At 37.1% G+C, this 17011-nt stretch overlaps 1 protein-coding gene across 4 annotated transcripts in view; it reads right to left on the reverse strand.

Moving 5' to 3' along the window:
• Nucleotides 1-17011, reverse strand: part of FBXW11 (F-box and WD repeat domain containing 11) — a 128616-nt gene that overhangs the window by 43597 nt on the left and 68008 nt on the right. For all 4 annotated transcript variants that reach the window (XM_077823656.1, XM_077823654.1, XM_077823657.1 and 1 more), the window contains one exon: nt 15389-15614. In XM_077823656.1, coding sequence (XP_077679782.1) covers nt 15389-15614 — 226 coding nt within the window. The remainder of the gene's footprint in view (nt 1-15388; nt 15615-17011) is intronic.

The following is a 17011-nucleotide window of genomic DNA, read 5'->3' on the forward strand; positions in this document are numbered from 1 at the left end:
AGTTGATGCCTGAGAAAGTTTCCTACTCGTCACTGACAAGTGGACTTTCCAAACCCTGGTTAATGAAGTTTACCACAAAACCTAAATGCTCTCTTTACCATTACAACCCTCATTCTCAATCACACAGCAATGGTACTGCACTCACCCATGAGAGCAATTACTAACAGGTGAGCTAATAGAAAATCATGCAAGGCTGCTAAACATGTGTAGGATGTATAGTCCAGGTGATGAATGATTACCAGGTAAGAACAAGAGATTGAAATAAGTTACAGGGGACACTACTGGGTTAGTGGTAAAACAGGCACATTTTTAAAATTACGTTTTTGCCCCGCAGAACACCATTTATCTTGACTTCAACTCTTATGGTCGGGGGAGTTTCTAACCAGATCTACTTGCAAGCAGGAACACATAAACATTCAATCAGGAGAGAAAATGTTAAGAAAAAAGGCAATACTTTGTAAGTTAACACAAAAAGGTAAAGGTTTACATAGGTTCCATTTGAACACTGCATTTTTCTCTTTGGGATGCAGGGGTGTTAGTAACTTTATGATTAACCTTAAACAAACATGCATAATTGAAGTTTATCCAGCAATTATTCAACCTTATACCTGAAGAAAGGTGAGAGCAGACACACTTCAGACATTGATTTACTTTACATTTTTGAGCAATGTAATCAAGTGCCAGTCTTTCAAACATGGCATGAAATGTATCTTCCTTCAAAATGTCAAACGTAGAGAAATAATTCCAAATGGAAAAAAGTGACAGGGCAAATATATTACGAAAGTTCATATTAAGTTAGCATAAAAGCTAAATCTTATACATTTATCTGTTACTGCCATCTCCTGGTAATAAACAAAATGATTATGCTCCCTAAAATAAACTGGAATATTTGCCTTAGTTATTTTATGTTCTGTAGAGCTATAGTTAACTGTTTTAGCTACTGAAATAAATTACATTTTAATAGCATGAGCTCATCAAATGTGAAAATGTTTTATTACTAGTCAAATGTGCTTATGCTGTCTTGTACATAAAAACAATAATGGAAGCATGATTTAATTTTGAAGCCCCTTCCATGGTGAAGGGGCTAGTGCCACTTTTGTTATTTTCTCAATGGCACAAACATTGTAAAACTGAGCTTGAACAAATTCAGAGAGCCTTTTTCCAAAAGGAAAAAACAGCTTGGTTTTCAAAATCAGTGAAGGCTGTTAAATGACAACAGTGGACTTATCACTCAAAAACTCAAAGCATATAAAAACCGAAAGCCTCATACATTTTACACTGCTCACATAATCAAGTATAAAAACTCATCTGAGAAAACTATATAAAGTGTATTAAAAACTGTTGATGTACATTAAAATTAGTTATATCCGAATTTCATATATGTAGTACACGCATATGTAATTTATATATAAGAATGGCCATACTGGGCCAGACCAATGGTCATCTGGCCCAGTATCCTGTCTTCCAGCAGTAGCTAGTGCCAGATGCTTCAGAGGGAATGAACAGAACAGGACAATTTATTGAGTGATCCATCTCATCATCCAGTACCAATTTCTAACAGTCAGAAGTTTAGACTCGCAGAGAATGGGGGTGCGAAAGCATATGCTTTCAGACAAGAGAGTTGGGTTTAAATTTTGAGGTTAAAGATGGAACAGCATTTTGATCATAAGGAAGTTTGTTATGTAGCGATGAAATATGCATTTCCTTGTATTTTATTAGAATACACATTTATGTTCATTATGTAGGTAGACATTTGTGAGGTCCTTAGACATTTCTTTCTTTTAATCACTTGGGGTTTTTAAGTGATGTCATATTTATATTATATTTAGCAATTTAAACTTTTTAAAACAATGTTTTTGGTTTTGCAATTTCTTCTAATTGCATCTTCTTGTGAAAGCAAGACTTTTAAAAAAAATTAAGTGTGTTGACTAGATCATTAGATTATTAAATCAGAGCGAAGTGAGCTGATGGAACTAACAGTAGTAAGGAAACCATCTTTCCATCTCAACATCCATCTCTCTTCATTTTTAATATGTCAACTTGAACGATGAAAACTCATGCCTAGTTTTCAAATAATGGAGATAAAAAAATATGAACCATTGAAAATTGTCACTTGTACAAGTCAGTGTCCAAAGGTACCTAAAGTTTCAAATTGGTAGAGCAATGATATTTCAATGGGTAGAAAAAGAACAAAAAATCATTATAAGCTTCATAAAAAATGTCTCCTTCCTGAAATTTTAAGTCTTAACCTCAAAAATGCTTAAATTATTCAAAAGTTTCAACACACTCCACTTGTCAAAGAAATATAAACCCTAAAAATCAGACAGCCTGATATTTTAAATTTTGAACTACAAAGAAAAACCAACAACCAACCTTTTAATGGAATCTCTGGCTGCAACCTGGGCATGGGTGCACTACCAAGTTGGTATCATCTTCTGCAACATCTAAGTTTCATTTTAAACAATGAAGTTTCTAGCCATTATAGCTTAGAGAACTTTCCATACATGAATTGATTGTGAACCGTTGCAGTGATGTCTCCCCAAGCCCACAATGTTTCCTGTACTGCAAAATGAACACTCAGGGGAAGATGCTCTTGCATGCAATCTTACTACCACTGAAGTCAGAGGCAAAAAACTATTTATCTCAATAGAAGCAGAATCCAAACTATCCATACATTTCTAACATTTTAGTCCAATCATAACTTTAGACAGCATGAGTTTTCATGAAGATTTGACTATACAAAAAGTTTGAAGGGGCAACAACAAGTTATTTTGGAGTTAAGATACAAATGTTAGACAACTCTGTAAAAAAAAATTACTAACTTGTACTTGAAAACATAGTTGGTTAATTTTATTCAGACTTGACAAGAATTCTCTTTTGCTTTCCGAGTAGTTGTGGTACTAATTAGGTCAAAACTATTTTTCAACCCAAAGTTAAAGAAGTTAAAATAAAGATGTTAGAATGGAAGTTAGATCCAACCAGCTACCATCTTTCCAATCGCAGAATTAAGACAGTGATGCACATTTCATGGTCCATTAATCCACATCTCAGGTGACTGAAAGCACACAGCTGCAACACATTGAGGTGCGTATTAATAGACCAATACCAATAAAACATAGTGGTGTGTCTATGGATCCACTATGAAATTAAACTAGATACAAATAAGAGTTTCCTGATTTAACTGTTACTCTGCACACAACGAAACTCAATTAACTCATATTAAGAAAAAATGCTCCTTTTTAAGAAGGGGGAAAGAACTGCAGTATTTTTTTGGTGTTATCGACATACATCAAGTTTCCACTCTGGAAAGCCACCTGTAGAGTGTAATTACCCAGAAATATTTTGCCCAGTATGCCTTGATTCTTCAATTTTTTTACAGGTAATTCACATCATAAATGTAATGTTAGGTTTCAGAGTAGCAGCCGTGTTAGTCTGTATTCGCAAAAAGAAAAGGAGTACTTGTGGCACCTTAGAGACTAACCAATTTATTTGAGCATAAGCTTTCGTGAGCTACAGCTCACTTCATCAGATGCATTCAGTGGAAATGCATTCAGCTGTAGCTCACGAAAGCTTATGCTCAAATAAATTGGTTAGTCTCTAAGGTGCCACAAGTACTCCTTTTCTTTTTTCATAAATGTAGTGTCCACATTTAGTTATATCAAATCAAACTAAAAACGTGAACATGTGTACTTTATCCAAATGAATTCAGCTGTAACATGTCCAAAGCCTAGCTACTACGACAGGCCCATTATTAGTACCTCTGACAGCAAGCAGGAATCTCTCATTCAACTCATACTTTAAAAAAACATATGTAGTTCAGATCCAGAATACCATCAAAAGGCTACAAATACACATTTTACACTTCATGTTGTTTACAGATTTAAAAAAAAACACACACTTGGAACTGAAAGAGACCATAAACTAAACATTTTCCTTAATAAGCTCGTCTAGCATTTATTAGTATACTTTTCAGAGAAACAAAACATCGCCCCCCCCCCCCAGAATGTTCTGGTAGTTTTATATAGAACAGTGAAAAGGTACAGCTGCTGGTGATTATAGGTACCAGATGAAGGTTTGGTTTAATTTCAATAATAAATTAAAACAATTAAAATCCACAGAGATTTCAAAGCTCAATGTGTAAATATCACTCTGTATGAAAATGAAACCCAAATGCGGGATGTCAATTCCATGCAACTGACTAAAGCTGGATATGAAACAGTAGCTTAGATCATGAGACTGCACAGATTTTTGTTATTTTAGAAACAAATTTCAAAGAACTTTGGCAGGATTTTACTTGCTCAATACAGTGTACAACTTTTTTACATACAAAACAGCTGCAGAAGGGACCTTATTTTTCTAGGCAAAGGCAACATAAGATATTATTACAAAGGTCGAAGTTGCATGCTGACTAAAAAAATCTATGATTTGCATAAGAACATGCAAAGTATTGTAAAATTCATTTAACTTTCATTGAACCTTTATTAATTAAGGCACAAAGGTGAAATCAGTTACTCTTACAATGTAATTACCTTTTATTATGAATTAATGTCTTTTCAGTACAAATAATATTTGACATACTAAAAGAAACATAGTCAGCATATTTAGAAGAATCAGAAGCCTTTCTTAATCAGCCTGAAAACTGTAAAAGGCAAGTAACATGGTATCTGCAACAAAACTGATTTGACAGTCTCTGGCAATATCCTATCTCCTTTGTGAAGTAGTAAAGATTTGCCTTTAGTTTGAATGATATACCATTTTTCCTTTAATAACAGTACTTACTTACCACAACCTAACCCTGTAAGAACAAACCCTGTAGACTAAACATTCTACCACTGCTTTTTGAAAAGCATACCATAATTATCACTTTTTCCACTGAAGAGAAAGGAAGCCAGAGACCGCAAACATTTTCCATTTTCCTAGCATTCGCACAGGTGTAAAATTCAGAATGGACAGTACCAAGTAAAGACTACTTAAACTTCTTCTTTTGAAGTCTGAAAAAGGGAGCTTAATTCTTTCAGACAAGTTATTTTCAAAAACAGGTAGTTTTTAAGAGTATCTTTTTACATAGTTTTAGCCAAATATGGGATTAATTTATAACAGCTCAGAGCAAACTGCCTGGAACTTTTATATGAGAGTTATTCATGCACTACATAACTACATGTTTTCCTGATATTTCTAAATTTTCATCACTGCAACAGCAGCACCACATATCAATCTCCCTGCCCTAATCACTCTTTACAGAGAAATTCATCAAGGCTTAACACAGTTTAGTTAAGATCCAGAAAGTAAGCTAGCAATATCTAGTTTAACTGCATGATCCTGTTGGACATAATGCAGATCTTTCAAGAGACAAAAGGTATACTTTGTAATTGTACTCTGAAGATATATCTCATACAGATCATTCTGTGCACCTGCATACAAATGAAATTTAAGACCACCTCAAAGTACTAAAAAGCCACTCTGCATCCAGCAGGGGGTATGAAGCACCAGCCTCTTCACAACAACGCAACTACAACAAATCTTCAGTTCTACAGAAAGGTGGGTGGGAGATGGATAATCTTTTTGTATGTGTATTTTAAGCAGAACAATCATAAGTAATTGTCTTTTCTCTAAAGACACTCAACAAATGACAAAGCTCTAATGATTTCTCTATAAAACCACACGCATCATCAATGAGAAACTACAAGCAGTATGAAGTGTAAACAAAGCATACGTACCATGGTTTGTAAAAATAAAGATTTGTGTGGGAGGGAGCTGAAGTATAATTGTAGTAAGTTTACTTTACACCAGAGTGGATGAAATTTATTTACACTCCCTGGATGAAAACAGATTAGATTGTTGCCGTAGTTAGGACAGACATGCAAGCATGACAAAATATCAGCAGGAACTAATGCCACCTGAAGTGGTGTTCATAGCACTCAACAGCTTAGCATAAAGTTGGAGCCTGAAACTCACTGAAAGTTTGTCACTATCACCTGGAAAAATGATCTTTCATGTCCAAAAACTGAGTTCACAAGCACAACGGCCAAAATGTTGATTCTATAAACTTCATAATGATTCCATCATCCCATTACAGATGGGTTTGTTTAGATTTTTTTTTAATTAACTAAACCTTTTGATATATTCATGCAAGGATAAGGGAGGACATGCAGTGAAGGACTCAGTGTAGTTGTAGCAGTGTCGGTCTCAGGATATGAGAGACACGATGGTTGAGGTAGTATCTTTTATTGGACCAACTTCTGACAGAGACCTGAAGAAGAGCTCTGTGTGGCTCCAAAGCTTCTCTCTCTCTCTCACCAACAAAAGTTGATCGAATAAAAGATAGATTCCTTCACTCAGTGAGGTAATAACAGGATAAAAGGTGAGGAATATAATCAAGCAGTTTATTCGGGGTAAGTAAAGTTATCTATTCCTTTCCACTCAAATGTGTACATTCTTCTTATCGGCTCCTGTGCAGCAAGAACTCAAGACATCTTTTCAGAAACAAGCTTATCAGCTTTTAGTCTCTCAGAAGCCATGCCAATAGAGAGCGCAATTCCAGGCCGGAATGTAGAAAAGTTCCCCAGTTCTGTGTGCTCAAATATGGCTACACATGCATCTTGGTCAGCAGGAGATTAATGAGAATGCAGAATCCTTGTCTTCTGCTCTGCTTAGTCTCGACTCTTACAACTTGAAGTAATGAAGCAAATGCTTATGAGCCTCCCTCCCCAGTGGATAGAGGTGTTTCTCGCCACTGCAGGAGAATCTGTAATGTGTCACCCATGTGACAATATGGCTCATTTATACAACGTAAAAAGTAGTTTCATGGGAGTTTTGCAATATCTCCTTCCTCTATGGATACCTCCTCGTGAAATGAGAAAATAGGGAAAAAGTTAAATACTCTACCAATCTGAACGTTATTTTTGCTAGCATTCTCCCTCCACTCCTTCAAAGTAAGTTCTGTGAACTATCTGAGCCCCTATCTGACCCCTACTGATCTTTCAGTAGCAGTTTGTCAACCAGTAGCCCATTTATAAATAAGAAAGTGAGTTAAATTCGGAATACTGAGCAGCTCCCAATTAAGAGACTGAAATGGCCACAATGCAGGTTGGCTCCTTAGGGTGAGGGGGCAGTTTAAAATTGCCACTTTCAACCTCTCATTCCTCCAACTCCAGCCATTCACTTCCTCACACATCTTTTCATCTCTATCCATTCAGGGTGAATTATCTTTTATAAATCACAACTGAGAGTTTGAAGAATTACAGATATTTTAATTAAACAGTGCAGGTCATTGTTGGATCATATTAAAGAAGTTCTGTATTAAAATCACAAATGAGTTTGATTCCCCATAGTTTAAATTCCAGGGTATTACTAATTAAGAGGTCTCTTGGTTTTTAGTACTGTTTCTCTCCCTCTATGTGTGAAACTTGCAAGCTGCTAATTGCGCTAGTACATTCTAAGACAGAGTCTGTTCTCAAAGCAATTCACACAGAGAGACTCAAAGCAATACTCTGTAACAACAGAACCAGCTCCCAGAGACTCCCCGCCCTTTTGTTATATTAACAATTGTGATTAAAATAGAGATAGAGGATGTATATGGATGGATGCGTGGTGTGGATAATAACTGAATGATCAGGGAGGTGCCAGCCTAAGAATCCAGTGTCCATCGGCTGAAGAAGGCGTCAAGTGGAAATAACCAGAGGACCCCAGAAGGGCAGACTGGAATGCACCCAACAGCCTCAAGAATGGGAGAACCAAAGAACAAGATAACATCTAGCAGCACGGAGGTGTCAGGAATGTGCTATCTGCTGACTGATTCAGCAACAGCATGATGAAGCAATTCCCATAGACTGGCATAGGAAGAAATTCCTATAAAAACGGACTCTAGAAAGTGAGAACTTTGGGGTCTGATTCTGCAAACCAACTTCCAGGAGCATCAGATGAGCATCTGACAAGGCCCTGCTCCCTCCTCACGTCCAGGCCACCTGGCCAGTGGCTTGGCATGAGCAACTCTAAGGCTGGTAACTATGATAAGAACTTGCAGAACTTGTGTGTGTGTGTATGAATGTGTGAATAAATGAGATTGAATGGAATGTTATAGCTATAACTAACTGCTTACTATGATTCTTTCTGTATGCACAATAAATGTGGTATTTTGCCTTTTCCTCTTTAATAAGATCCTGCTGGTTTTTAATTTATTGGTATAACACCATGACCTGCAATCTCTTCCATGCTTTTGCCCATTAAAATATTAAAGGGTGATTTGTGGAAAGTAATCCACATTAGGACACACTGTATTTGTTTAAAACTCAAAAATTGCTTTAGTTTCTTCAGTATTATTTTCTATCTTTCCAGTCTTGCTCAGTGAGGAAGCAGCTAAGGCAGGGATGGGCAAACTATAGCTCAGGGGCTGCATCTGGCCCTCCAGAAGTTTGAATCCAGCACTCGAGCTCCAGCCGGGGAGCGGGATCCAGAGCTTGCCTTGCTCTGTGTGGCTCCTGGAAGCAGCAGCATGTCCCCACTCTGGTTCCTACACATGGAAGCAGCCAGCTGCCCACCCCCTCCCCAAACGCCGCCCCCGCACCTCCCATTGTCTGGCACCTGCGGACGGGGCAGCTCGCAGAGCTGCCTGGCCGTGCCTCTGAGTAGAAGCCGGAGGGGAGACATGCCGCTGCTTCTGGGAGCTACTTGAGGTAAGCACCGCCTGGAGCTTGCACCCCTGACCCCCTCCTGCACCCTAAGCTCCTGCCCCAGCCCTGATACCCCTCCTGCCCTCCAAACCCCTCGGTCCCAGACCAGAGCCCACACCTCTTCCTGCACCCCAACCCCCAAATTCGTGATCATTCCTGACCCGCCATACAATTTCCATACCGAGATGTGGCCCTTGGGCGAAAAAGTTTGCCTACCCCTGAGCTAAGGAGCTACTGAAACCTGCTCACAGCCCGTGGTAACCAAACAGTCAACACCCCTTGAGAGAGTTTGAGCTTTCCTACAGGTTCTACTTTTCGCAATTGGCACCTACTTCCCATTTAATAACATTCAGTTCCAGATTACTAAAACTTAGTTTTTACAGTAAGCGTTTTGTTAACCCTACCAACATCCCAAAAAAGTTGTACTGAACTGTAAGGGCTTAAACAGTGTTTCAGTTCAAGAATACCTGAGCAGAAAAGGGAGGAAAAAATGTTGTAGATAAAAAATTGAGATGGGAGACTGATCACAGGTTTAGGTAGCCTCTGCAGTTAGCAGCTGTAGGATTTTTAATGTGACTTCTTAAAAAACTGAAGTGGGGAGAAGTCTACCATTTTGGCATTTGCCTATTAAATATAATGGATATAGTGATATATGAGCAACAAGGTCCCAACTGTACCTGCAGCATGGCTCAGATTTCAAACAGCCAACTGAAATTATAGAATCAGAGGACTGGAAGGGACCTCTAGAGGTCTTCTAGTCCAGTCCCCTGCACTAGTGGTAGGACTAAGTATTTTCTAGACCATCCCTGACAGGTGTTTGTCTAACCTGCTCTTAAAAGTCTTCAATGATGGAGATTCCACAACCTCCCTAGGCAATTTGTTCCAGTGCTTAACCATCCTGACAGTTAGGAAGTTTTTCCTAAAATTCAACCTAAACCTCCCTTGCCGCAACTTAAGCCCATTGCTTTTTGTCCTATCCTCAGAGGTTAGGAAGAACAATTTTTCTCCCTCCTCCCTGTAACAATCTTTTATGTACTTGAAAACTGTTTTATCCCCTCTGTCTTCTCTTTTCCAGCTAAATGTATATGCCTAGTGATTTTCTAATGGCAGTTGGAGCACAATGCATTTCTACATTCTATTGCTGGACTGATGCAAGACGTCTCCTTGAGCCAACAGCTTTAGAATTTTGAACCTGGAGAATTTCTAACTTGATCATATCCAAGAGCTGGGATAGGTTATGATGGGTATCTTCACAGAAAACAAATATGGAGTGACAAGTAAGAGGTAAAAACCCTTTGGGGGACTCTGAAAATGTATCCATATGTAACATGATTAACCAAATGTTCCTTACCCTAAGGGTTGCACAGCTTATTTATAATATGTCTGGTAAGTGTTCTAGTATAGATATGTTTTTCAAATGATTAAATCAGAGCCCAGAAGCATCTGGCACAGATGTTAAATTATTGTGCATCTTTGTTTAGCTTATTCTCATCTCTCCACAGCAGCAACAATTTTTCTGGATGCAAAGAATGTTTCTATAAAGCTGGCCATTCACTCAAGATGAACCGTCAGTTCCATCTTAGGCTCTAATTCTGTTAAATATATTCATTTTAATCCAAACCCTAGTGCAAGAAAACCTTCACTTGCAAACATGGATGAGACAAGGGTGCACACTTGTCCTTTTTGATATGCTTAATTTTCCGTGAGCCTTTTGCTACAGCTCTTCTCAGAGATCAAAGGTTCACAAAAGATGCTGTGCACTGCAAACTACGTTCTGAAGATGGAACATGTACATCACAGATTCAGAATAATTTCAATACTTATTTCAAGCCATTCACTCCTTGTACTCTGGTATCGAGGCACAAGACAAACTGTAATAAATTTCAAGTAATTTCTCTAAATCCCTTATGCAATTCTGTCATTTTTAATCTATTTCCTGTACAACTGAAACCAAAATGGCAATGTTTGCAATTGATCTGATTAACTTCGATTAAGTAAGTGATTAGAAAGACTAAAAGTTTCAAAGAGGTTTGCACTTAGTTTGACTTGTTTGGATAAATTAAACAAGAAAAACAAATATTTTGTACTTGTTATTTCTGATTCTTAATCTACTACAAATTGCAAAAAGTTAAAGACTTTAATGTCTTAAATGACAAGTATTCAGTATAACAACTTCCTATTTTAAAATAATTACAGAAATAAAGGAATTAACCTTAAATTCTTACAGAATTAATCTGTCTCCAAGAATGAGGATAAAAATAAAATGTCTAAAAGAAGAAGAAACATCATACAATATATGCCCTAACATTGAACAATGCCGTACAGTTTATATCTTGCAGAAAGTGTTAAAATGGTTTGAATCAATAGCTTTCACATACCACAGGTTCAAGCACAGCACATAATTGCAGCTCTCTAAGCCAACATCCTTACCTCTAACTATAAAGCATAAGGAATAGCAATGTAAAATGTTACAGCTGGAACATTGCATCAAGAAGAATCTATATTTTGACATACAAAGACTAATTTGCATATACGCCCTGATCCTGCAAGTTACAATGCATAAAATGAAGGCTTGCGCTCCATTTGTTCCACAAAACTCAGTGGGAAACTTTGTGGATGTAGGGATCTGCTCACACATTGAAATCTGCAGGATTGGGGCTCTAATAAGCAAAAACTAAACAATTTTAAAATGGCAAGTTGTTCTGAATGAATGATTGGATAAGAACCTTCACACAGTGATATGACAATAAAAAAGTATGTTTGCACAGATCCAAGACAAATACCCTATACACCTAGTACACAATTTTTAAAATATCTCCAGAAGAGCTGGGTAAAAACAAACATCACAATGCTAGGCATTTTCACAATACATAACAGTAAAATAAAATGAGTTTAAGTCATGAATTTTTTTTTTTTTTTAGACACTTTAATTAGCTGCTACTAATTTCACACGGCTGCTCCTCTGAAACCTGTCTTCAATTGGCTAGTAAAAACCCTTTACATATAGAGAATACAATTCTACATGACAAAGTTAAAACAGTCCCAAAAATTTAGGACCAGTTTTTTAAAGGTATTTAGGTATGGTGCCTAATCTATAATAACCAATGGTGTGGATTTTGTCAAACCTGCCTTTTACAAAGCTAGAGGATTCCAACATTTGTGTCAATATATCTGGGATGGGTATTCTCTATCATCTATGCCACCTCCATTAGATTTCTTTAAGTGTAGATTACCCCCCCCCCGCCATATATATTTAGTATAAAAACACTTCTTCTAGTATTCCCCAATATATATTCTGATATACTTTCAAAAAGGAAAGCTTGCTAGATTTAAAAGATAGAGTTTTCCTGTGCATGACAAAACAAACTTTGTATAAGAAGCTTATAGTAAATGCAATATACAAAACTGATTTTACAGGATAAAAGGAAGGCCAAATTCAAGTTCAAGGAGGAAAACAACCCTGTTTTTTCCCAATGAAGCTTTCACTGTTTATGCTGTATCTAAAAATGAATACGTAAAACAATGAGATTTTCTCCAATCACACTAAAAAAAAGCTAAAACCTAGGACAAGCGCAATTTATACCATAAAGCTGCTTCATTCAACATCACGTCTGCATTACAGCTGTCAGAAACATCAACAATCATTTTTTGAAAAAAAGAGCAACTATGCAAAGCTGATCACTGTGTGTGTGGAAACACTGAACTCCTTAGAGGAATGTTATCTTCAAACGAACAGGACTTGAAGTTAGCATTTTATTAACATTTCTAAATGTAATTGCCACCTTTATTTTCTGAAAATGTCATGCATTTTCCAACGGAAGTCTGAATTCAAAATGTACATTATTTTCATGTTCACAAGGTCAATATTTGCCTGATGGGAAGATTTTTTTACGTACATTGTTTTATGGATAGTAAAAGCCTTGGCAGCAAACGTTTTAAATCGTCTTAATACAATCCAGCAAACTAACTGACAGGATAACTTTGGCTGCAACTGACCAGAAAATATAAGCATTGTTATGGCATTTTTGGAAAGAATGGGGAAAATGAGAAATAGAAAGTCAAACATTGGAGGACATATTTTAATGTATTTAATATAATATATACAATAAATATAAATGTGTATATGTAAATAAGAGGACTTATATGACTGTTATATGAATAAGTGATCTGGATCATTACAAATCCTGGTAACAGGTATCTAGATTTCACACTGAAGTTCAAAGTAAAGCAGCTGCAAACTCAAACTTGTGTTCAAAAATCCACTTTCTTAACTGAAGACCACTCTGCATAAATGCCTTGACCAGGCAGGCCTGATTTTTAAGTTGCACACTTTTTAAACATCTCCAAGGAAAATATAAAGCAGATACCCAAGTTAAAAAAAAGATACTGGGGCAGGAGATCTACAGTATCTAAAAGCCGAGCGGTGTCATTTCTGCAGAAAAAGTGAGGAAATTCACTAGAAAGAAGCAACCCAAAATTAAATCAGATTGAGAAATCTTGTATAAAGCTGAATTCTCAAAATATTGATCTCATCTTTCCCCCTTCCCTTCATATTCTACCTTTTTTCCTTCTGTATTTTTTTCTTGTCCAGTTTTTTTAAATTTCCCTTTTTTTCTTCGCTCCCACTTTGTCCGCAACTGCTGAAGCCCAGACCCCCACCTTGCCTGTTAGAATGGTGTCCACTTTAAATATGAGCTGGCACCTCTGGGACAAGTAGAAAATTCTCTCTGCCCCGTGGAAAAAAATGCAGGCAACAGCAATGTGAAATGGATGTGTACCTGGTTGGTTTCACTACTTTGCTCCCCATTTGTAAAATGGGCATAATACCTGCTTTTTCATCCCTTTGTTTGTCTTGTCTCAAGACTGCAAATGATTTAGGATAGGGACTGTTTCTTACTGTTGTGTATGTACAATGAGGCACCAATCTCAAATGGGACTGTTAGCCACTACTGTCATATAAAACACCACCACTTCGGTCGTGAACCCTTATATGAAGATTTGAAGTAAGTGAATTATGTATAAGTAACTAAGTAAAATACCAACATGAATGTTTATAATCAAAACTAGATTCCATCTCATAATACATCATTGGCTCCTAGAGTCTTTTCTCTTCTCCTCTCCTCTCAGTTTCTATGGTGTCCCTTACTAGGTTTTCAGGTTTCCCAGAGGTGCTGAGGTCTTAACAATATTCTGCATGCCTAGAGGGAAGCAGTTACAATTTTAGTTGGGAAAAGGATAGACAGAAGGAAAAGAATAGCGCTGCTTGCGTTCTTATAGTCATCTAGCTCTGACAGATTTGCCCTTTCAGCACTCCATCAATTCAATCAGCTGCCTGTCACTATCAGTTTATCAGTAGCTCAAGCCTGTTTGATTCAAACATCAAAGAAATCATGGTATGTTGTGCTGGTGTCATCCGACAAATAATAAGTACAATGATGAGCATAACAATCTGGTATTCTAGCTCTTGTTTTTATGGCTGCTCAGTGCAGAGGACAGAACAAGAGACGGTCAAAGCAAACAAGGGAGAGAGAATATTCAAATACGGGAAAACAGGAGAACATGAAAGGCTAGGAGAGGCGCAAGATTACAAAGAAAAAACTGACAGCTGTTAGGTAGAGCAGCTCCTAATGTTATACTAACAGAGCATTTGAAGCAAATTTCTTTGACTGACTGACTTGTGTCACTTTCATCATGACTGCCTGGATTTAAATTAGCAGGCTTTTCCAATGGCTGGGTAGACCAGGTTCTGGATAATGTCTCAATGTTTCCATTAGTTACTGGTTAAACTACATCAACTATTAGGGACCCTTACATCAGGTGGTTTCTTGAATTCCTAAAAGACAACTGGTTTCTCTCATATCCAACATATCCTGCAGTGATTCTATTGTATCTACTTTTTTTTAATCATCATAAAACACCACATGCTGAATTCGCTCTTTTTTATTTATTTATTTTTTTTAAAGGTAGCTGCCTCTCACTATCAGAAATCAGAACAAAATCCAGGGAACCAACTCCTTGTTGCTCCTGCTCAGGAGACGGAAATATAAGTTGCCTGCCAAGCACAAAAAAAGTCTAAAGCTACAGGGATTATATGCACCTGGAACAATAGGGCTCCATCCTCTTTGTGGACTTGCATAGAGTATGCATGGGTATGAACAGTCTGTTAACATACAAGATACTGAGGAAAGGAATCAAACTTGAACTGTATAAAAATTTTACAATTAACTTTTTTGATTAAGAGTCAGTAGCAAGAAAGCCAAATGTATAGACTAGCTTATCAAAGCAGACAGATTTAAGTTCACTTTTAAAAAATATTTGAGAAACCTAGGACAAAACAAAAAATGCAGTATAGGCTTCACAAATCAAAACCATGCAGGCTAATGGTATTTTCTACTTTAAAGGGTTTGCTATGGAAAAGAAATCTAGGATAAAGTTTGCATTTGAAAAGCAACTTTTACAACAATTCAGATCCAAGTAAAACACAGACTGTTCTTTAAGACATACTAGTTAAACTGTATTTATGTGGAACAATACTGGCATCCAGTGGCCAGTTCAATTAATCACAGAAATGGCTGACAAGTTATTCTCGTACGTATTTACTCAACAGGCAAAAATAAAAATATGGTGTCTGTCCAGAAAAATGTACATGATTTATAATCTACATTTATCTATAGCAAAATATACACTTATCTCCCAATTCTTATAGATACATTTGTTACCTGGTAAAGCAGTGATGAAGTCCCGTTGTAACATGGGCTTCAAATAAGAGTTAATATGTCCATGCTGATAGTGACACATTCGTGAAATAAGGTGTTCCACAAATTCCACTTGATCTGATTCAGACCACTGGTCAAAATATTTAATACACAAGTCTTTTTCCTTTTCGTAGTTTCCTTCCGATGGTCGTTTCCTTGAGACTATCACGGATGAAGTTCCATTACTTATCTATTTTTAAAAAAGATATAAAAGTTAATACTTATATATCAGCATGTATAGTCAGGTAAGAGTAACCTGAACTCTGAAAAAGGGGCTGAGAATGCAAGGAAGTGCATCTTAACAGAATGAAATTTTAAAGTCTATAATAAAAGCCATTTATGCAAAAAGATTAACTTGGACATTCTGCTTTCATAGATGAGATTACTGAAATTGTTTTTTTCTTATATAATTATAAATTATCAATTACACTGAAAAACTAAAAATCTCTTCCCATTTACAATTATTTAAAGTAACACTGAAGTGCTCATTCAACATAGGGGAAAGGCTCTCCTATTCACACCACAACTTTCTACTGCTGTATTCCTTCCACAACTTCCATTGGTTTCAATGGATGTAATTATACAACACAAATCAGGAAAAAGATATGAAGTGCCGATAATAATTAGAAATTAAAAATTGCACTGCCCATTTCTTGCCCCATTATTTAAAACTGACAGGAATTTATAAATGATATGTCCTTTCCTTATGACAGTCCACTCCTGCCACGTGACAGTGTGCAAATGCCAACACCTAGGACCATTAAATGAGACCTTGGTTTTTAATTTTCCAGTTGGGTGCCGTAACAGATATTGCCATGGATGCCACACCACTACACAATACAGATGTTAAATTTTTCACTCAAGAATAGAAGAAAGTTCAAGGCCATACTGCCTACTTCCATGATACTTCTTGGTACCAAACATTCTCAATATTTGGTAAGAATTTCTAACCATCACTGTGCATACACCACCACCTAGTGTTTGAATCACATAATAAGCACTATTATAGGATGACAAGACATCGTGCAGTTTAGGCAGAAAGAGTGATAGCAAGAAACAGGACAGCTCCACTAAGATCTATAGTATATTGACTAAGCAGGCTAAGCTTCACTAGTACCCTGAAAATGTGAAACTAGAGCTTCCAGATCTAAAAGTGTTACGCACTAATCCACTATGCTATATGCAGACACTTAGGCCTTATCTACACTGCTACTTACAGCACTGAAACTTTCTTTGCTCAGGGGTGTGAAAAAACACCCCCCTGAGCGATGCAAGTTTCAGTGCTGTAAAGTGGCAGTGTAGATAGTGCTACAGTGCTGGGAGCCATGCTCCTAGCATTGGTAGCTAGTCCCCTCACTGAGGTGGTTTTATTGCAGTGCTGGGAGAGCTGGAGCCGCGACTACACAGCCACATTAAAGCACTGCCACAGCTGCGCTTCAATGCCAACTGTGTAGACATATCCTTAGATGTGCAAATTGATCCACAGAGCATTTCAGGGTATGTCTGCAGAGTTTGTAGGAAAAGCAGTGATACTGCTAATTTCAGTTTGCTCTAGGATTCCTTAAGTTTTCAAAAGCCTCTTGAAAC

The sequence above is a fragment of the Eretmochelys imbricata genome, chromosome 8 (genome assembly GCF_965152235.1).
Source record: "Eretmochelys imbricata isolate rEreImb1 chromosome 8, rEreImb1.hap1, whole genome shotgun sequence".
Classification (NCBI taxonomy): domain Eukaryota; kingdom Metazoa; phylum Chordata; order Testudines; family Cheloniidae; genus Eretmochelys; species Eretmochelys imbricata.